We start from the raw sequence: 22,744 nt of genomic DNA, 5'->3' as shown, positions 1-22,744 counted from the left end.
TTGAAATGAATTGAATTGAACTGTATGGAGAAAATAATAAAATTAATAAATGAAAACATGTGGAAGTTTGTTTTGAAAAATCAATTCTCACTAAAGTTGAAAGAATGTGCGTGCTACAAAATGACTGTTTCACACGTTATTACCTGATGCGACACATGGTTTTTACCTTTCAAGTCTGGAATGATTCACACATTGCATCAACATTTTCAATTTTCAAGTTGACTCTTGACTTTTAATACATTTTGATTATCATGGAAAAGGCAGTAACTTACAGTAAAAGCAGAACCTCACAAATGGGTTTTAAATCTCATGTTCTTTTTCCCCCAGCGGCTAAAAAAACTCAGAACGTCTTCCAGAAAACGTTCAGGTTTCAGGATGCAAGGCCAGAGATTATTAAGGGTTATAGTGTCGCACTCATGAATTGGACTCACCATGAAAGCAGATATTTTTTTTACTGACCCAGATACAAGTGTTACCTAATATGTCCAGTTTAAGCTGCAGCGCCACTTTAAGATTGAGAAAAAGATTTTTCCTCATGTATCGCCACCTTATTGGGGAGGACGGGACAGACAGACTGACTCACTTACTCACTTTCTTTTTTATTCTCAAACTATGAATTTCCAGTGGCAAGGTATCAGGCACACAACATCCCCAAAATAAATAAATAAAATGTAAGAAAAACAAGTAACTATGTATAAATAAGTGTATTTGTGATCGTAGGAGTTTGCCCCTGGTCGGCTCTCCCTGAGCAGACCGGTTCTGGGTGAGATGCCAGACAAAGAGTAGTTCAAAGAAAAAGAAAAAGAAATTAAAACTAAAAGAAAAACCTTAAAATAAGTTCATCAAAGCACCAACATACTTGGCCCAGAGTAGGAAAACTGGAGGCCAGAACAGTGCTGGCTGGTTGGGTCTCTGCCTGTGAGGCCCGGCTAGGAACAGCCAGACCTCATGGATGGATAAATGGATTATGGCGCCATGTCCACTTTCATTTTGAGACAAGATGAAGAAAAAAAACATTAGAACAATATCAAACAATATTTGATTTCATAACATTGGCCTTCACCCCAGTAAATAGCAGATCATAGCCAGATACATCAGTTCCGTTTAAGTTGTTATACATAAACAGAATAGTTGCTTTTAAACCCTTGCAATACCATTCTCTGCAACGTGCAATTATGTAAATAACATCTGTAATTATCCATCTGTTATTCTTTTTATTCTTTTTATATACTAGTATTTTTTTATTACTATCTTTATTCTCCTTCTTCTTATTATTATTATTGTATATACTGTTTATAGTGTTTTTTATTATCATTATTATTATTATTACTGTGTGATCTTGATGCCTCTTGTGTTTTTGCACTCCTTTGCTGCTGTAATCTGGAAATTTCCTCTCTGTTGGACTATTAAAGGATTTCTTATCTTATCTTATCTTAGAATACTGAATCAAAAGTGGACTGGACATCCATATATTATTGACTTTTTTCAATAGTCAAAAGTCAATAATATATGATGATATTTCATATATGACCAGATTAAGTATTCATTTCCCATCCAGTATCTTGTTTAAGTTTCAGTTCACTTGTCCGCCTGGATCAAAATCCAAGTGAGGACAATACTTAGTCAATCTCTTCTCAACTTAAGTTCTGTCCCTTCCTTGCAAAGTCTGAGCTACTGTGTCCCTAATGACTGCTGGCCAAAGTCCCTATGAACTTCACTTTGGGGTAGTTCTGAGAATGGAGTTGTATCCCCTTGACAGGATTATACGAAGCAGAGCCACAATACTGTAATCTCCAAGATAAATGAGAGAAAGCAGGGGGCCGGCCGACCCCAGATCACTGGAACCCTGATCTGCAACCGTCGGAGTAGCAGCTGGCTGAACAGTAGCAGATTACACTCCCATTAATGTTCTTGTTTTAACAATCCTCCTTGTATGCCTATCTTGACTAAAATCTCCCGGAGTAGTCCTGCTCTATTAAAGTAGAATGACTTAACAAGTCATGTTCACATGGTTTGAATTCATCAGTATCAAAAGCGCTCTGAAAAAGTAAACACGATGCCTTCAGTTGCCAAGAGCATTAGTTTTAATTAAATTTGGTATTTTGAGCTTAAAAGTCAGCAGTGAATCATTTTTGTTTTCAGTTTAAAAGAAAAGAAAGAGAAATCATCACCCTTCAAACACAGCACTGCATAGGTTATTTGTGCATTCGCCACCGATTCCAGGTCCTCCATGATTGAAAACACAATAGAAGAATGTCTTTGTAGCTATCTGGGGTTCGGTAATATCTTCATCTGCAGGGAAGAGTTTCATTTGGACGTTTTCTGAGTTTTTCCTGGTGTAATAATGAACTCAGACAACTGCTGCTTGTCCGCTGCATATATTAAGATGTGAACATGCACTGAGGATTAATTGAAAGTTTAGCAGCAGATTAAGGTTTAATTTCAGGTCCATTTTCTTAATTGTTTCCTCTTCTTGTTGGTGGACAATCGCACTTGGTTACAATTAAATTGTGTGTTTCCTAACCGTGGCTGCAGGAACAGTTTAGCCCCTGACTTTAAACATAATTGTTTCTTCACCAGACTATACAGCACAAATACAAATATGACGATTGAAACTGCAGGGTCATTATGTGTCTACAAGAGATTCCTCGAAAAACTGATACAGGAGCAACATTCTTCTGGCCTTAAGATCCAACACAGCATTACTGTCTAGGAAAGCTCACCATGCTTGATCATACTTAACTTGCTTCACTGTAGTTAAAGCTCCAGCATGTCCATGTGGGCCCTGTCTGGATCCAAACTGGGATGTTTAGGTACAGAGTGGGTTTGGGCTTTTACATTTCAAGTGGAGCGATTCCCTTCTGGTTTCAGTATTATGGGCACCAAATGAGAAGTCTAGGTTGGGTAAATATAGGGGACCATTTAGGTACTAAAAGGTTATGGGCTAAGAAAAGGGCACATTGTGTGGAACCCATATATATATATACCACATATATATATATATAATATAGTCCATGGGCCAGACTCACTCAAGGTGACCAGACTTACTTATGATTTTTGAAAAGATCCACGTCTATAGATGATATTCTGGTATGATAACCTTCCTGAGTGGCAGCTGGATCATAGTTATCAGCTCATGAAGTTACCCACCCCCTTAAGGTTAATTGATGATTCTAAATTGGGTGTATTATACATTTCCTGAATCCTTATGGTCCTGTGAGTATTCCAGTTTTTGTATTTTTTTTGTTGTATTTTTTGTATTTTGTGTCTCTAATGTTTATAAAACTAAGCTGGTTCCTTATCTCATTGTTATGTCCTTTATGTTGTGTATTTGCATGATAAAGACCAGTTTGTGACATTAACCTAGTGGCTGTTATAGTTTCATAGGAGCCTAATGATGCTCTTCTAGTTTAAGGCTCACAATGACCTGTAACAATGATATAGTAGGGGTATATTATACATTTCCTGAATCCTTATGGTCCCGTGAGTATTCCAGTTTTTGTATTTTGTGTCTCTGTTGTTCCTAGATGACACAGGGATAAAAGATAGTATATAATTTAGGCGAAAATTGTGTAAAAATGTGTGTTGTTTATAGTTTAAAGAGCTGCAGTGACCTCTATGTTGGTCAGAAAGATTCACATCTTAGCTTGAATGAATGCTTCAAAGGTCCCCTTTAAAATGATACCAAAGACAATATTGTGAATATTGACAGATTTCCTGTACATGAGTCTAAACCAGGATATGCACCAGCATCTAAAATGTAATTTTCTGAAGGGGGTGGTAACTTCATGAGCTGATACCATGGACCCATTTTGCAAACTTCTCTTGGAGCTCATTTGGGCCCACAGATGAATGCTGGCCGGGTTCCTGTGCACTGAGGTGATGATTAACAGTCCTGTGTCACGGCAATACTGATTTCAGTCCTGGCGTTACCCTGACTGTGGCACAAATCCCAAACTATAACGAGAAAGATTTGCTCGCTGTTTTATAGGATAAACAATTTGATACAATTTCCAGGATTTTCTAATCTATTTGGACAGCTACATTTTTTACAGGTGTTCATAATGTGTGTTGATCTACTACCTCATGCGGATGCTTTGTGGAGGCAGATTAGATTGTAAGCCCGATTTTCATGTCGCAGACAAATTTGGAGGTCGCCATCAAACGGCCCAGATTTGAGGCAACACGGCGTCTGATCAGCGGCGGCCAATCACTGCGTGGGACTGCTTCACAGATGTAATTTGTGACCATGCTGACATGTTGCAGACCCTGACCAGATATTGAGCATGATAAGTGGATATTCTGGAGGAATCGGGGCCAGTAACTAGCAAGAACTAACAAGGAGGAAAAAGATGGAGTGAAAAAAAAACAAAGTAAAACCTCAAGACAATCCAGACAAACTAGTGAGAGGTGAAGTCTGGTGTATAATTTAGTCACTTTTCATCTTGCATCGTGTGAACTCACTACTGCTGCAAAATGTTATATTACAAGAAAAACCACATCATGTCTTGTGCAGAATACAACAACTGGATTACGTCTCTAGTTTGAAATTGTCCTAATAGTTTGAATAGTTGTTTAAATTAATATATAATTGTGTCTGAAATACCATTTACCATCATTTGCCCACAATATCATGACATGACAATGACATTCTTTCACACAGGACAATGTTTAATTACAAAGAAAGAAAAAAAAAAAAGCAAGGCCCAGGTGGTCAAGTGTCACAATGTCAGAAATCAATAACTATCACTTGTCAGAAAAAGGGGTTCGTATGAATTCTTCCAATCAATACTAACATGCTTTGTGCTCTACATTAAAAACTACAAACAAAACAAAAAAAGAAATTAATTCTGTGTTAAATGTTTTGATTGTAACAATGCAGTTTATCATATTCAGATTTGTATTGGCCCACCGGTTACTGTAGTCGAGATTGCAAGAAAACAGTAACACAAACGTGTAGCGGGTGCAGAAAAAGTCTCCGAGCCCCGTATTGTGTTAATACTTGTTGTGCCATTCGCACTGGCCGACGCTTACCTCTTCGATGTCCAAGTTTTTTCTGGATTTGTAAATAAACTCCCCGATTGCGACAAAAACCGACAGGACTAGTCCAGCTGCCAACACAATAAAGATCCCCCCGATGTTTTCCACACCCAGGGCACTGGCCTCCTTGCTGTCCTCCTCCGGGCAGCCGTTCCCTCTCCACCATTTCTCCTTCATCATGTGCAGTTTCCCTTCTTCCTGAAGCTGTAAGATAGCAATGGTGACCTTGTCTCTGTAAGGTGAACCTACAGCGGGAAACACCAGGATTATGATGAGGCAAGGGTTGTAGTTTGATGAACAGATGGAAGCAGCACCAGTCTTATATTGATATGGTCTACTCTGTTAATCCTCTGTCTTACCTATTGGAGTTCCCACACCATAGCCCTTTGAATCTATCAAGCCTCCAATCTGTGTGAGGTTGCAGTTGCGCTGGCTGATGTACTCAATGCTGGTCGACTCCATCAGAAGGGCATAATCTGTGGTGAGGACCCTCTGAATCCCCTCCCGATTGTTTTTCACCAGTGCCGTGTTTTTCCTGCTGCTCATAAATGCCCACATTTTCTCGTAAGTCGAGATCTTGGATTTCTGTTGAGTCAGAATTTACGTTGATTAAAAACTGTGGTCAGCACAAGGAAGGCATTATTAACTGGATCAGGGCTCGGCAACCCGCGGCTCTAGAGCCGCATGCGGCTCTTTAGCGCCGCCCTAGTGGCTCCTGGAGCTTTTTCAAAAATGTTTGACATTTTTTTTCCTTTTTTTCTTTTCCTTTTTTTCTTTTTCTTTTTTTCTTCTTTTTTCACTTTTTTTCTCTTTTTTTCTTTTTCTTTTTCCTTTTTATTTTTAGCTTTTTTTCTCCTTTTTTCTTCCTTTTTCCTTTCCTTTTTAATCTCAACATTTTGACTTTTTTCTCTACATTTTGACTTTTTTCTCTACATTTCGACTTTTTTCTCGACATTTCGACTTTTTTCTCGAGATTGTACTTCAACATTAGTCTCATCATTTCGAATGTTTTTCTTGACATTTTGACTTTTTTCTCAACATTTTGACTTTTTTTCTCGACATTTTAACTTTTTTCTCTCGACATTTCGACTTTTTTCTCAACATTCCGACTTTTTTCTCAACTTTTCACCTTTCGCCATTTGCCTTCATTCTAAGGCTTATACAAGACTTTTCATTTTTTCCGGCTGCAGACATATTTGTTTTTTGTGTTTTTGGTCCAATGTGGCTCTTTCAACATCTTGGGTTGCAGACCCCTGAACTGGATGATGTCTGTGTATATATATATCCGGCACTTGTTTTTTGAAAGTGAAACAGCGTTTGCTTCTGACTGCAGCCAGTGTTTTGATGCACGGCAGGAGACGTGACGTGACCGGTGTGCACAAATTGAGCCCATTCAATTTTCACCATGTAGACAGATAAGCTGCAGGACGCGCTTCAGGCAGGATAATAAATTGCCTGCAGCCTCTTATTAACCTGATGTATGTGAAATTGTCTGTACCACTAACTTTTAACCTTTCCTTTGTTTTAATCCTACTCCGTTTACTGTCAACCCATCAAGCCACGCAAGGCCGAGGACGGGTCGGTAAAAGCTGCCTTTTTAATTGAAATCAAAAGTAGATGTCTCGCTTGCATCCCTCCCCAACTGCTGTATCTTCACTATGCTATTTCCAATAAAAAAACTAAAAAAACAGGGTTACCTTAAAGAAGGTCATGGTGGATCCATCTCTTACAGCCCCATACTCTATTTTGGTTTGCTTGGCCAAGTCATCTGCAGAGTCTATCGGCGAGTCCATTCTCTCCACGGTGAGGAAGGCAGCCAAATTGGCAGTATATGAGGATATTATAATCAGTGTGAAGAACCACCATATTCCACCAACTATCCTCGTTGAGAGGGCCTTAGGCATCAGTTCAGACCCTTTAAGGAAAAAAACACGTGGTAGTTGAACGATGGGTACATGATTCGAGCCGCCTGCTTCACGTGTTGCCCTACAAGCAGTACTGGAGTTGAGGGGGGATGAGGGGGGATGGCATCCCCCCCTGAAATAAAAACAGTCAAAATCATCCCCCCTGTAAAACTGCCATCCCCCCTTTCCATCCCTTATGTCATTTCATCAATGGATGTGGTTTTACTGCTATTTCAACATTTAGAGTCATCACCAGAAAAATAACACCAGAAAAATAACTTATTTGACCATTTCCACCTGTTTCAAGTACATTTTCACTTGAAATAAGTAGAAAAATCTGCCAGTGGGACAAGATTTATCTTCTCATTACAAGCAAAAAAATCTTGTTCCACTGGCAGATTTTTCTACTTATTTTAAGTGAAAATCTACTTGAAACAGGGGAAAATTGTTGTTTTTTCCAGTGATGAGTCTTGTTTTACGTGTAATGAGATTTTTTTACTAAAATGAGACATTTTAACTAGATATAAGACAAATATTCTTGTTAAGATTTTGAGTTTTTGCAGTGATCCATTTTACTTATCTTGTGAAGGACAGAGTCATATTGATAAGTTCAGAAAACAGTTTTTTATTGTTGTGTTTTGATGTATTTGATGTAAGCCCAGTGGATATTTAAAGCTTACAGAAGGCTGCATTTAACTGCTGCTATGTCATTCCTGCAGTATTTCTGCAGGTGTTTTGGTCACTGCTATTATTTGTAATATATTCTATTATTTGTAATCAGCACAAATTATCTGTCCCCATATGATAAACCATCCCCCCCTGATTTCTTTTTACAACTCGAGTACTGCCTACAAGCCATAAGCAGGTTTGTACATTGCTTTTAAAGGTACTTTTGCCAGGTGTTAAAATGAGATATTTTTGTAACTGTGAAACAGCAATGGAGCCCACCTTGCTGCATAAGTGCTCCAACTCCAAACCAAACACTGTTGATTAGAGTGAAGTTGTTTTCCACCACGTCTGAGTCTGGGTTGCAGGGGTGAGGGTTGTACCACTCATACGGAGTGAACCTGGTGGGGATAAATGCAATGGTCATAATGGTTTAGAGAGAAAAAAAAAAGAAACAATAGCTCTGCGGGAACGACTGACATCTACTCATTCAAATGTGCAATTAGTGGCTTTTGTCGGCTCTTTTTCATGATATAATTCAAACATATAAATCCACTGCTCAGCTATCAGGCAGCCCGACCTTTGCTGCATTCCCAGCGCTACATCTCTTTTCCTACTGTAACATTATAATAAGGCCAAACCCACCCTAAAAGGGATTTCGGACTCATTTCTGACAAAGCCTAGAGAAAGTACAAGAAAGTTCACACAGAAGCCACAGTGCACTTGAACAGAAAAATGTAAAAGAAAAAAGAAGAAATATATTACAGACTTTGCAGGTCACAGGTCATGGTCAGCATGTCAAAGGTTAAAGTAGAATTTGAAAAAGTAATTTGAACAAAGTCTGGCCATACTGCACGGCGCCATGGTTCAGACGAGTCAAGCTTAAGATATCAGCACACCTCACATCAGTCAAGCACGTCAAGCACAGCGATTGAGGGCTGATAACTGGGCTTGCTCCGAAGCCTCAGGCCTTTGGCACCTTGCAGTGACTGAGCCGGCCATGAAGTCTGCTTCTAATCATTGCCCATTTTGTAGGACTGATCCAGTTTTATGGAAGCAGAGGCCATGAACTCTCCTCTTTTTGGGTCTGTTGACGTTTAAAACAGTCATTTATTTTGATAAAGCTCAATTCCACCCTGTGCTGAGTTGAATTGCCATTTTGCTGCAAACACATATCACACCTTCTCTAAATAATGGCCTGAGTCATATTTTCTCAGGTTTTTCAAAAAACAGAATAAACTGAACCAAATATTTGCTTTTAGTTTTAAAGGAGCATGAGGCTCCTTTTAAGAAATTAGACTCTATAGCGCCACCCTTCACCACGACGGCCGTTGGGGGTACTGCAGCCAACAGTGAAGCCGGCACGGGAGAACGGGGAGAACCTGCATGCAGCGTCATGTGACGTCACATCCGCAGGACAGCGCGGGAAATTCCGGCCCGGAATTGCAGCACATTTTGCAGCAACAGCCTGTTCAAGGCAATGGAGAGATACGCTAGAGGGCTCATTTGTTTTGGTTTGGAACGCTTCATCTGACATTATTACTAGAAAACTTAAAAGGTTTATGAATTTTCTTCATAAATCCTGCCTCAATCCTGCCTCAAGCTCCTTTAAGAGAGGGGCGATATTCTGTTCCCTCTAAAATTGGTTTGATTCATGTTGTTTTGGTTCCCAATGCAAGTATACAATATATACCATCCAATAATAGACCTGGGGTTGATTTTACTCTGGGATGTTCCTTGAAGAGAGCTGTGCATAAACAAATCCCTGCTAAAACCAATAAACCGAAGCAACATTATAAAGACGAGTGTGAGTTGTGTTCATGCAAATTTTCAGTAATTGCGGCTAATGTTGGTTCTGCAGGCCATTAAGGCTATGTACACGTTAATACATTTTACAATGAATACATAAACCTGCCATCCACACTACTCTGACGAAATCAGCCTTCAGAAATGAAAAAAATGTGACGCACTGCAGACCCGGCCTCGCTTTGCAAACTCCACTGTTGCAGTCTTATGTGGATCAGCTAAAAGCAAACATTTGGAAGTGACTTAGCTGTAGTCACTTCCTGATTTCTTTTTGTGGGTCATCCATATTTGCAAAGCCTATAACATGTGGCCATCGCCAGAGAATAACACATCCATGAGCCTTAATGATGGTGTAAACAACAATGTGGAGACGGTGCTTTTTTTGCCTCTTGTATCGGCTGAACCAAACTCTGTATTTAACAGAACTGCAACTGCTTACATGTGCTGGAGGAAAGTTTTTATATGAGCAATCTGAGTTTTCTACTGCTCAGTGAACATAGGTGCTTTTGCGGTGGTGTTCTGTGGATGAGACTTTTTTTCTGGCACAACAATAAACTTTACTCTCCTTCATTGTCACTTAGTCTTTGTTATTCAGTAAGTATTAAAAAGTCAGAGGTGTCAAGTAACGAAGTACAAATACTTTGTTACCTTACTCAAGTAGAAACTTTGGTTATCTATACTTCACTGGAGTCATTATTTTTCAGACAACTTTTTACTTTTACTCCTTACATTTTCACGCAATTATCTGTACTTTTTCCTCCTTACATTTTAAAAACAGCCTCGTTACTCTATTTCATTTCGGCCTTTAAAAAAAAAACTATCCAGTTAAATTGCTCCATCCGCATAGAGTGAATTTGGTTGTGGTTGTTTCAGATGTTCTTGTCCAGTTTTGTTCTTACATCCGTTCCCTCAGATTCCTGCAACTAAACTTGGATGTACATTCCAATAAAGGTTAGGATAAATGATAACACGCCTCTGAAGTTTGACTTTTTGCACCATTACAATACTTATAGGCAACTAGTCATCATATCTGCTGCTCTCTGAAACACATGTTAATGCTCAATAGTACACATATATGGTTCTTTAATATATTTGCATTATACTAAGATGCATTCATTTTCAATGGCTTTTGTCCTTAATGGCTTTTTTCCCCCTTAAATTACTTTTACTTTTATACTTTAAGTAGTTTTGAAACCAGTACTTTCATACTTTTACGTGAGTAAAAAACTTGAGTTGATACTTCAACTTCTACAGAAGTATTTTTAAACTCTAGTATCTATACTTCTACCTGAGTAATGAATGTGAATACTTTTGACACCTCTATAAAAAGTGAAACACCTTTTACACTTTTAACGCTAATTAAATTCATTAATTTCCTTCCCATTCCCATATAAGTTTACCTGGCAATAACAAACAGCACACAGCTGACACCAAGGCATGCCAGCAACACGTACATCCAGATGTCGGGAGAGAGCGGGTTGAGGAAGGAGAACACTCCTGGATTGGTGCCGTTGGGTTTGTGGTACAGGATGCTGATTCCCAGCGTCATGAAGGGCTTGGAGAAGTCGATTACCTTTTCCCTCACATATGTGATAGTGAGAGGCGCCACAGCAAGGTCAGCCACCTGGGAGAGAGCACAACCTCATTCAGCTGATGTCGTGGACGCCTTCAGTCTCCTCCGTTTAATAATAAGTGATCAGCCGTTACGTACTCACATGATCAATAAGTTCTCGCACCATGCCATTCCACTCCCCCTTGTCGTTCTGGGCTCCGTATTTCCCATCTGAAACCAGTTTTACCTCGTAGGAGAAGCCTAAAATGTTGGAGAGCTCTTTGAGCAGGTCGAGACAGTAACCTTCAAAGCGATCATTACCGTATAGCGGCTTATCGGACTTCTTATACATGACGTAAGGATTTTCCTGGTAGAACACAGAAGAGATGCAATATTTCAGTGCAACAGGATTCAGACATGCTGAGAGGAACTATAGCGCCAGTGATGAATTAATTTCTGTTCATACCAGAATGGTAGTGACAACAAGGGTCCTATTGGACATCGAGTCTGTGATATTTGTGGACGAGTCCTTGTTGGTTTCCGTTAAATTAAGGCCTGTCTGAGAGTTCCAGACACCAATCTGTAAAGAATAAAATATCCAGGTAACAACATAGACGGGACAAAGATTGATTGCCCGAGGGATCCTCTTGAGATCAAGGAAAGTAATACAAAGAAGGGAATAGAAACAGGAAGCACATTATTTGACCAGCAGAACAAACAGAGATGAGATAGTCATAAAAGGAAAAGCACAGGGAGGGGGACGCTGAAGCCAATACCTTATAAAAACTTTACAAGTGTATTATGAAGTGTTGGACATTTCTTCCCACCAGAACCAACACGCTATTTTTGAGGAAAGGGGGAGACGTCACAGAGAGCTGCAGGTATAGTAAATTACAAAAGTCCAGTATTCTTTTGAATGCTGGGCAGCTAAAATACAGACCTTTTTCCACACTTTGTTTAGGCGGTTGCCTGTCAATGTCTTGCAAAAAACAATAAGGAGAGTACATTTTAATCACAGAGTCCCGAGTTTAAATGTATGCACAACAATGTTGGTGAATCCTGTATTTAATGCATTTAATAGAATAACTCCTCTAGTTACAGCTCGGATTTAGTTTCTGGTTTTAGTTTCTGGCTTTTATTGATTTTTGCTCCAACTGTGTAAACTTGACTTAAATTTCTTTGTAGTGACGATAGCATCAACTCCCTGATAAGCTGCCAAAATGCAGCAGCGCTGTCAGTGTGATTAAAGGAACTTTCACAAGCCTACGACCTTAAATGACAGCTACAGCTACTGCAGATTTGTGTCAAAATGCTTACACAAAATCCCTTATTTGAGTTATTATTTGAACTCCAGCTATCACGATTTCAGTATTTCTCACTAAATTATACCAGTAGTAAAATAGCAGATGCCTTCTGGGTGCACAAGTTCACCTTCTCCAAGCCATCCTCCTTTAGGCTGATGACATCTAAATCAAATTCCTTCCGAAGGCCGTCCGTCTTGTTTATAATTATTTGCCCCGTCAAACCGCTCCATTGTGCCTGCAGTAAAGAGAGGACAAGAAAAAATATATATAAGACACTGCAAAATCAAATGGATGCCGAACAGAACTGAAAACCGTCCCTAGAAAATGAATAACAGATTTTTAATTAAAGAGGACCCTAACAAAAGAGACTAACTGCATATCAATGGATATTATCTGCATTGGGTGGATCCTGGATGGAGATATGAAATGCATCTAAATCTGTAAGGTTGTGGACGATGATGTAAATGAGGCAGGCAGACATGGACGCCGTCTGACTGGGGAGCAGCGGGTGGGCAGCTTTGCTCAGAGATATTTGAAATCACTTGATAATGAAGTGAGCTCAACTGATTAACAGTCACGTTAAATCTGTGTCAGAAAGCTCAGGGAACTGAGCTGCATAAGAATTCTGCCCTCACAAAGGATGCACGGAAACTTGTTCCTCCAAGAGAAAGTTGGATCTTTACACAACTATATATATATATATATATATATATATATATATATATATATATATATATATATATATATATATATATATATATATATATATATATATATATATACATATATGCATTTGGAGCGACAGAAATCCCACACTGTCAAGAATATCAGGATCAGTCAGTTTGTGATTCGAATTAATTCCTTTAGCTCTGCTGGAAACAAGATCAAAAGTATCATGTGAAGTAAAATGAGTAAAAACAAGATTAGTAAAGAATTTAACTGAAGAAATCACACTAAATCCCTGCAGAACTTAAACTAATAGTGTTACAAAGTGCTTAACAAAGCAGATAATTCAATTCAATTCAGCTTTAAAAAGCCCACAAAACACTGAATTAAACCCCATTAGTCCAATTAATATAAAGTCAACAAAAATAACAATAAAACTAATTGCCAAGCTAAGGAAACCAACAGACATCCTCACAGCTTTGCTCTGATCGATCCCCCAAAGGAAAAAGCCCCATAAATGCCCTTTGAAAAAAAAAAAAAAAAAGCTTCCATGCAAACTGTAAGAGTTAAAGTTTCACCTTAACACCTCACAAGGAAAGTCATTATCTTTAACATCTTTCTCAAGGTATCACTCTTTGCCACGGCTCTCTGATTAGACTGCTTCGCCCAATCTGCCTGCACACAGCTGTGAGATCTACTTGACCCCGAAGTCCAGAGTGATTCTTGTCATTAAGTCTTGTTTTAAATCCTCACCAATCAAAAGCCTCTCTTTCTTGACCATGTGTTGGCATCATTACCGCGCACGCAGTGATAACACGGATTTAAAATGGATAAGAGTCTGACTTGAACACACCACTGAAGCCTCGCTACCATCGATCATCATTGAGTTACATAACGGATAAAGATCACATTAAATAGCAGTAATTTAGTTTTTTTCTCTTCTCACTATTCTCTCTTTTATCCAAACACATCTTTCACATGAAAGTCGTGCAAAAAAAAAAGTTATTATATTTAGCTTATCTGTTGGTTCTTTATAAATCTTTCTTGACTTCAGATTGCAGAGCTTTAAATGATCATGCACCACCTTACATTAGAGACCACCTGCAGCCTTACGACCCCTACAATCACGTGACCAGGGTCTGCTCGTTGTGAAGCAAACACGGCTGAAAACTAAAGGTGACGGAGCCTTTGCAGCTGTGGCCCCCTCCCTCTGGAACTCCCTTCCTCTCTGAGATCTGTAAACTCTGCAATCTCTTTTGAAAAGCAGCTAAAAACACGTATTTTTAAACTTGCCTTTCCTTAGTTTTTAATTTTTATATATTTTACAATTTGTCCTTTGTTTTATTGTAAAGCACTTTGTGATTTTTATCTTGAAAGGTGCTATATAGATAAAATTATACTTACTTAATATGCACTTGAGCAAAAGTGGAAAAGGTGTGCTTATAAAAGGAAATTGGGATAGTAACTATCAAACAGATGAGATGTTTTTCCGTCCGTCTATAATTTGACATTATTTATTTGTCAGTGTTTTTGTCTCATCTCTTCTTTAAACAGTTTTGCAAAAACTGGAATCTGAAATGTGTTAATAAATTTGAACCTGCATTTAACAGACAAATGTACAGAGAAAATACATTTCAGTATCTTTATTGACCAGTTTTGCTATATTTAGAAAATACGGACAAATAAAGAATTTGATGCCGACAACACACCCAGAAAAACCTGAATCTTTACTAACCCCCTTTGTGACTCATTCCATCAGTTTGAAAAAAAAGCAACTCTCGGTACAACATCGCAAAGAACGTTGGTCCTTCAACATCTGTGGTTCATAATCATGCCTGCGTAAATCTCAGTGCATAAAGGCCAAGGTCACAAATCCCTGTTGTCCTTGACCTTTTAGCTCTCAAGCTGCACTGGATGAGAAATTGTAATTCCACAAGGGCTCTGAAGTACTGTGGAAAACCATTCTCAACAGAATCAGTTCTGGTATCCGGAAATGTTAGTCTGAGGCCATAAAGCAACAATGTGCTTGACGTGTGCGTGACAACGGCTCCACATGCAAGTTCATGTGCTTGGGCCTGCCTGGAGTTTGGTTGTGTCTCCTGATGAAAATCAATGATGCCTCATGATGAACAGAATCAGACAACAATGAAATCTTGCCTTCAGCAAGAACAAGCACAGGTCCCTCTTGCAAAACTGCAAAAATCTGTATTCTCAGTTCCAAAATGATTAAGTAGGGTCAATAAAATGGTAGGATGATGTAACATACATTAAATGTCTGTGGCTGGCATCAAATTCTAGTTCTGTTTATATTTCTGTTAACTACAATAGATCTTTTCAACGAAGATCATTATGGTATATATGTTTTCCTGTTAAAAAAAAAAGAGGTTCAAAGAGATGAACAAATAACAGATGTGAGTTTTTCTGAACATAAGCTTCCTATTTTTCATATATTTACTTTCAATTCAATTCAATTCAATTCAATGTTATTTGTATAGCGTCTAATATAACAGATGTTGTCTCTAGACGCTTTCCAGAGACCCAGAACATAAACCTCCGAGCAGTTATTACATAAACAATGGCAGGTAAAAACTCCCATAGTGGGAGAAAAGCCTTAAGCCAAACAGTGGCAAGGAAAAACTCCCCTTTAGGAGGGACGAAACCTTGAGCAGGACCAGGCTCATAAGGCCAGACTGGGGGAGTCGGGGACGTCAGCAGCAAACAGCAGGCAGGTGGAAGCAGCAGCGGGATGCCCAGAGGGGAGGGGGGGGGGGGGCGCAGGCAGGTGGATATCAATCATTTCAAAGGAACATTCTCAAACTGATTATTTATATCTTTACCAGGTTGCCTTAAGTGTTTTTACAAAAACCATTGTCGCTCAGTGGTCAACGCTCATATTTCACAACCCACTAATCTGACAAACCTCCAACATGCTGCAAATAACATCAACAATCACCCCCTCGTGAGAAAAATATGATGTCCAGACTTCATTGTTTTTACTGCCGTACCAAAGGAAACGACGGAGCAAGTAGGATGGATGCATGGATGGATGGATGGATGGACGGACGGACGGACGGACGGACGGACGGACGGACGGATGGATGGACGGATGGATGGATGGATGGATGGATGGATGGATGGATGGATGGATGGATGGATGGATGGATGGATGGATGGATGGATGGATGGATGGATGAACGGACGGACGGACGGATTGCCGCGTGCCACACATTCATAAACTTAACTCACGTCTTTCAGCGAGTTCATGAAGCGTGATCCGAAGCGCCAGGGTTTGTGTCGGTGGCACTGCAGGGAGCTGACAGTGATCGGGGAGGTGCGTTGTGAGGCAGCAGCCACCATATAAACAGCATCATGCATCAGAGCTGCTTCAGTCTGAAAGAAAAACACATTATAATCCCTCACAAGGATCACATTAGGACGGCTGATCTATGTGCACAGCACCATCCGGTTACTCATATCAGATCAAAAGTAAACAGTCCACATCACAAAATCAGTCACAGGCGGCATCAGCAGTCTTCATACATAAAGGAAACAATTTAGTCATCTTGAATGTCTATTGTTCTGTTCACAAACAGACATTTCATATCTTTGCACTTACTGAAATCACTTTGGTTTTTTTTTTTCTGAGAATTCAGGTGCTGCATCTGGCACATAAAAATAAGCCCTCCAAGACAAACTTGTGATTTGTGGTGTAAGACTGCATGCACAGCGCGTCCTAGAACACAGGCCTTAAACCTTTTGAAAAAACAAAGGTCAAATGAAACTCACAGTCATCATCCCCTCCATCATTCCCGTCTCAACTTTGGAGGGAGACTGCAGTCGCTCCATGGCCCACCTCTCCAGCACTGAAGCCACTTTAAGATTGTCTGTGTTGAGCAGCCTGAAACCCGTCATGTTGACCCCACTGTAGCGGTACGGCTCCAGGTCAAGGGCAAACAAGTCCTGTACAGATCAACGAGACCATCGGGGAAGAATTAAGGTGACCCTGGTTCCAATGGGCTCAGTGTAGTTATAACTTACATATCAAGGATAAAGGAATGTTTGATTAAACAGTGGAGAAATATGCAATGTAATACCATGGAATTATGCCAAGGACACTGGAAACATCCAGCAATCTGATTATAAAACAAACCACAGATCTTTGAATTCATCTGCATAATCTTTGCTTAATAGAATCTCCGGGTGAGCAAATATCATCACCGGCCACTTTCTTATATATCCATACTTGTGTGAGATGAAAGGAGTCTTACTTATGACCTAGGAATAGAGTGCAATTATTACAAACAGATATTTATCCTTTTTTCTTCCTCCATTATTCTTTCAAAGGGAATCCGTTCCTGTGCACATACCAATAAACTATCTCTCATGAGTTCTTGACAATAGAGATGTGCTCTTACCAGTGTGGTGAAGAAGTAGTGATAATATTCGGTCATCATTCCCATGGACAGGATCTAAAATGATAACAATAATAATAATAATGTAATAATAATAATTTAAGAATTTCTGAGCTTTTCTTCAGCCAGAATAAACAGTCCTCTCTCCCACTAAGACCAACTCATCACATCTTTAACCACACCCTGAGAGTCTTCCAAATTAGTTCTTCCATTCATTTTTCTTAATAATTTCATTTTGTATTGTTTGATTTGCATGAAAAATAATCCATAAATGCAACAACTTGCACAAATTACTGTTGTGTTTCTAATTAATCTCCTGCCATTGTTGTGGTTCTAATTGTCTGGATCAGAACTAGGCTCTGACTGGATTTGGAATCAAATACAGGATTATTTACCAGAAGCGAGGCATAAAAACAAAAAACAGCCTGAAAACTATTTTCCGTTAAAAAAAAAGTACTGCTTGAATTCTGGAAAGAGCAGTAACTTTCAGGTGAGAAGCTGTGACTGAAACGGCTTGTATTAAAACCCTTCTTTAATGCTACAAGCTGATTGTTTGTGTTCATCACCTGCTTGAGAACGTCAGCTGACGTTTGGTACGAGCAGTCGAAGATGACATAAAACTCTTTTCCTTTCTTCATCTCTTTCAGTAGGGGCCGGGCGTCTTTGCTTCCTGTCGGAAGCTGTCGGATCTTGATTTTGATGCTGTATCTGGATGGAGCTTTGATCAACTCTTGCAAGCGAATCAATCCTTCCATTGAAAGAGTAGAAGTTGATTAATAAAATTATTTGGTACAAGAAAAAAAAAAAAATTATAATTTTTTTCTTTATGGCTTTTAAGTGTTCAGTCTAAAATGGTTTATGATCTTTATATGCTTTTTGTAATCCCAACCAAGAGCACCTCATAATATATATCAAAGGCCTATAAAAATAACCCTGCACTCCCATTCTCTTATCCAAATACAAATGAATGCAGTGTGGCATTAGACAGACTGTATTTAAAATATTTGAAGTGTGTAATTGTGTCCACCTATTGTGTCCAAAGTTAAGTTATAAACTAAATTATGCTAGTTTCCTCATCCTGCCTTTGTTCATTAACGGTCAGCTGTTATAGTAAAAAAAAAACTGTTCAATAAAAGAATAAAATATTGTTGTCCAAGATTTAATTTATAATGGAGGGCCGACAAATGTATTACCTATCATAGCTGTAGATTCATAGATTGTTAAAAACAGTGGAAGCATTAGATCACATGACCCATTGGTTTCTGAACAGTGTTTTGAAGCCCATTTTTCTTCCTACAGGCCATATTTCTTGGGAAGCCGACAGGAACACACCTGCTGTATGTGAATCAAAGTTAGCTTTGGCTACCAACTCCTTCAGCAGATCCCCCTTGAAATAGCTCCAGAGCTGCCGGCTAGGGTTGCCACCCGTCCCGTAAAATACGGAATTGTCCTTTATTTGAGAAAAAAATGTTGCGTCCCGTATTGAACTAATACGGGACGCGATTTGTACCGTATTTTCATTAACTTTTACACCATATTCTAGTTGAATTATTGAAATAAATTAACTTTTACACCATATTCTAGTTGAATTATTGAAATAAATTAACTTTTACACCCTATTCTAGTTGAATTATTGAAATAAATTAACTTTTACACCATATTCTAGTTGAATTATTGAAATAAATTAACTTTTACACCATATTCTAGTTGAATTATTGAAATAAATTAACCTTTACACCATATTCTAGTTGAATTATTGAAATAAATTAACTTTTACACCATATTCTAGTTGAATTATTGAAATAAGTTAACTTTTACACCATATTCTAGTTGAATTATTGAAATAAATTAACTTTTACACCATATTCAGGTTGAATTATTGAAATAAGTTAACTTTTACACCATATTCTAGTTGAATTATTGAAATAAATTAACTTTTACACCATATTCTTCACCTGTAGCTATATTATACATCTGGGCTGATGTGGACATACGTAGCATAGGAGGATATTTCAGTTGCTAGTATGGTTGGCTGTCTGTACAGTCATGACAGTTCAATGCTATTAAAGCACTTTAAACTTTAAATCAAAGCATTTAGTTTTTTCATATAAAATAAACACCTTTTTATGCAGTTTAGAAGTTTTGGGGCTTTTTTTTTTGGCTCCTGCGCTGCTGAAATCAGGGCGTCCCTTATTTCTATTTCTGAAAGGTGGCAACCCTACTGCCGGCAGACGCCTGCCGTAGAATATACTATAACATGTTCTCAGTGGTAAAATCACGTTTGACCAAAGCTGGGTTCATACAAATGGCTGGTTGTTTAGCTAAGAGTAGTAGCATGAGGATTAGCCTATAGATGAGGAAATGATAGCGGCTAGACTCTGGCCAAGCCAATTTACAGAAAATAAATGTACTGCTTTATATAAATTCTCCTGATCCGGTACACAAAACTTCAGCCTTTTCAGAGTTTTTTCTTTCTTATTTTTAAAACTAGGCTCTAAATATATTTATTTCTGTTCTAAGGTTTTAACATGGCTGTTGTTGACATTCTTTTGGAGCCAGCCTCCAGCAATTTATGTAGCCTACTGTCAGTGCAAGCACGAAATACTATTATCCTTTTATAGAATAATTTAGTTGCCCAAACAGCTGTATCATTTTTATTTTTGCCTTTCAGCATGCTTAACTTTGATTAACTTGTTCCTCAACCCAGTGTGAGCGGTGAGTAGCGTCACTGTACGTCACTGTACCCATAGTGCGAAATACGGGCGGGTCCGACCCCCCCTATTAACCCTTGAGCCCCCCTGAAGGACTCAAAAGCCAAATTTAGGGGGGGTCTCAATGTTGTCAAAAAAATAAATAAATTAGGCTATATAATATAATGTGATAATTTGATTGTCACTAATGGTCAATTAAATATGTTTAAGAGATCATCATATCAAGTATTCACAATTCAAAACTTTTATTGGTTTAACACAAGTCCTGCACCTTTATGTATGCAAATTAGCCATGTGCGCCAGCACAGCGCAATGACTAGGCCGGCTAGTTGAGATGCCACAATAACATGGCTAAGCTGAAGCTAACTCAGAGTGTGTCACTTGCACACTTTGGGTTCACATCAAAAAAGGTGTCAGTGTGAGCCAGAGATGAGGAGAGAGACGATGTCACAACAGGGTCCCGTTCCTCTCCCCCCTCTGGTGAAGGAGGGTAAGTGGAGGCCGAGTGCTCCGGGGCAGATGCTACTGCCCCGCTGCTAGCAGTGACTTGCTTTGACTTAAGGTAAGAGGCCTGAACTCACCTGAGAGCTAATGTTTTTTTAAATTACTGTTATTGTTATTTTGCGTTATGGCCTGTTATGAGTGTGATTTGTGAATGTGTAAGCTGCGCGAACCCACCTGTTGAGACCCATCATGTTTTTTTTATTTTATTTTGCGTGACTACCTGTTATGAGTGGAATTTGTGAATGTGTTCACACAGCTGTAGTCCATGTTCCAGACCAGATATCAGCACCACTCTAGGTGACCAAACTAACTTATGATTTTTTTAAAGATCCATGTCTGATATTCTGGTCTGATAACCTTCCTGAGTGGCAGCTGGATCATAGTTATCAGCTCATGAAGTTAAAACCCCCTTAAGGTTAATTGATGATTCTAAATTGGGTGTATTATACATTTCCTGAATCCTTATGGTCCTGTGAGTATTCCAGTTTTTGTATTTCTTTTTTTTTTGTTGTATTTTTTGTATTTTGTGTCTCTAATGTTTATAAAACTAAGCTGGTTCCTTATCTCATTGTTATGTCCTTTATTTCCTGTATTTGCATGATAAAGACCAGTTTGTGACATTAACCTAGTGGCTCTTAGTTTCATAGGAGCCTAATGATGCTCTTCTAGTTTAAGGCTCACAATGACCGGTGACAACAATATAGTAGGGTTATATTATACATTTCCTGAATCCTTATGGTCCTGTGAGTATTTCAGTTTTTGTATTTTGTGTCTTTGTTGTTGAAAGATGACACAGGGATAAAAGATAGTATATCATTTAGGCGAAAATGGTGTCAAAATGTGTGTTGTTTATAGTTTAAAGAGCTGCAGTGACCTCTATGTTGGTCAGAAAGATTCACATCTTAGCTTGAATGAATGCTTAAAAGGTCCCCTTTAAAATGATACCAAACACAATATTGTGAAACATTGACAGATATCCTGTACATGAGTCTAAACCAGGATATTCACCAGCATCTAAAGTGTAATTTTCTGAAGGGGGTGGGTAACTTCATGAGCTGATAACTCTGATCCAGCTGCCACTCAGGAAGGTTATCGTACAAAAATATCATCTAAAGACATGGATCTTTTCAGAAATTATAAGTAAGTTTGGTCACCTTGAGTGGTTCTGACAAGTGAAATTTTGGGCTCTGGCCCGTGGACTACTGTGTTAAAACATAATTTCCTGGATGGTTACATAAGGTTAAATAATTATTCAACATTGTGCAGGCTGAGGATCTGTTTAAGTGCACTGATTGCACGTCTCCGATAGTGGCATTTGTTGTTATTACTGTTATTTGAATGCACAATTCATTTTCATTGTATTTTTTTTTTATTTATCTAAAAAAATACATTAGCCTACTTTGTTTGTTTATTCGTTTCTGCAATGCGCTGGTCGTGCGCCAGTGTCCTATACATGGCATTTATTCATTAAGTGCACTGTGCACCAGTGTGGTGCCAATTAATGTCTTTTATTTATTTTAATTATCAGATTTAATTTGTAAATAACATTCTGCATCGTAATGCACAATTTTGCTTTCTGTTTGTAAAACAACGTTAATCTAAAATGGTTAAAAGTGTGCGTGTATTTGTCATAGGCTATAGTAGGCTGATTGTATTGGTTTATTGCATAGGGCCACACTGTTTAAAAAACAAAAAACAAAAAAAAAAGGCGAGTTAGGGACCCCCCCCGAATATGGATGGGTATTTCGCACACTGCCTGTACCGTAATAATAACAGGGGGTTTTTAAACATTTGAATCATCCCTACGATAACCTGTTGCCTAGCAACAAGCATCCAAAGTCAAATGGACATATTTTTTTTTATTGAACGTTTAATATCTCAAGAACTGTAATAATTGGCATAATGAGGTTGAAAGATCTTTTGTTCCGAAGTGACCCGAGTCTGGAAACATTTGAATGATTTTGCTACGATAAAGTTCGGCAGAGCAATAAGCGTCCGAATTTTCGCCTTTTTTTTTTTGCTTTTTGGCATCTAGCATTGCCACGGTAACATTTTTGACTGAGGAAAGTAATGCTCATTGAGGCACGATGGAGATGCATCTAACGATGTATGCTATGCATGGGTGCACGTTCCGGTTCAGGCTACGTTAACGGATAGGTTTTTCTTTCACCATGGTAAA

General features: G+C 38.7%; 1 protein-coding gene across 3 annotated transcripts in view; it reads right to left on the bottom strand.

The window, feature by feature from the left end:
- Positions 1–3,078: 3,078 nt before the first annotated feature.
- Positions 3,079–22,744, bottom strand: part of LOC133441932 (glutamate receptor ionotropic, kainate 1) — a 34,567-nt gene continuing 14,901 nt past the window's right edge. The window contains exons 4-16 of one of the 3 annotated variants that reach the window (XM_061719730.1): positions 17,917–18,098; positions 17,354–17,407; positions 16,725–16,898; positions 16,185–16,328; positions 12,400–12,507; positions 11,909–11,947; positions 11,435–11,548; positions 11,132–11,335; positions 10,817–11,040; positions 7,893–8,011; positions 6,738–6,955; positions 5,400–5,625; positions 3,079–5,285 (exon numbers count right to left, since the gene is read on the bottom strand). In XM_061719730.1, coding sequence (XP_061575714.1) covers positions 4,996–5,285; positions 5,400–5,625; positions 6,738–6,955; positions 7,893–8,011; positions 10,817–11,040; positions 11,132–11,335; positions 11,435–11,548; positions 11,909–11,947; positions 12,400–12,507; positions 16,185–16,328; positions 16,725–16,898; positions 17,354–17,407; positions 17,917–18,098 — 2,096 coding nt within the window. In that variant the 3' untranslated portion in view covers positions 3,079–4,995. The remainder of the gene's footprint in view (positions 5,286–5,399; positions 5,626–6,737; positions 6,956–7,892; positions 8,012–10,816; positions 11,041–11,131; positions 11,336–11,434; positions 11,549–11,908; positions 11,948–12,399; positions 12,508–16,184; positions 16,329–16,724; positions 16,899–17,353; positions 17,408–17,916; positions 18,099–22,744) is intronic. The other 2 variants (XM_061719731.1, XM_061719732.1) reach the window with 2 other exon arrangements.

The sequence above is a fragment of the Cololabis saira genome, chromosome 4 (genome assembly GCF_033807715.1).
Source record: "Cololabis saira isolate AMF1-May2022 chromosome 4, fColSai1.1, whole genome shotgun sequence".
Classification (NCBI taxonomy): Eukaryota; Metazoa; Chordata; class Actinopteri; order Beloniformes; family Belonidae; genus Cololabis; species Cololabis saira.
This window is presented reverse-complemented; position numbering and strand designations above follow the sequence as displayed.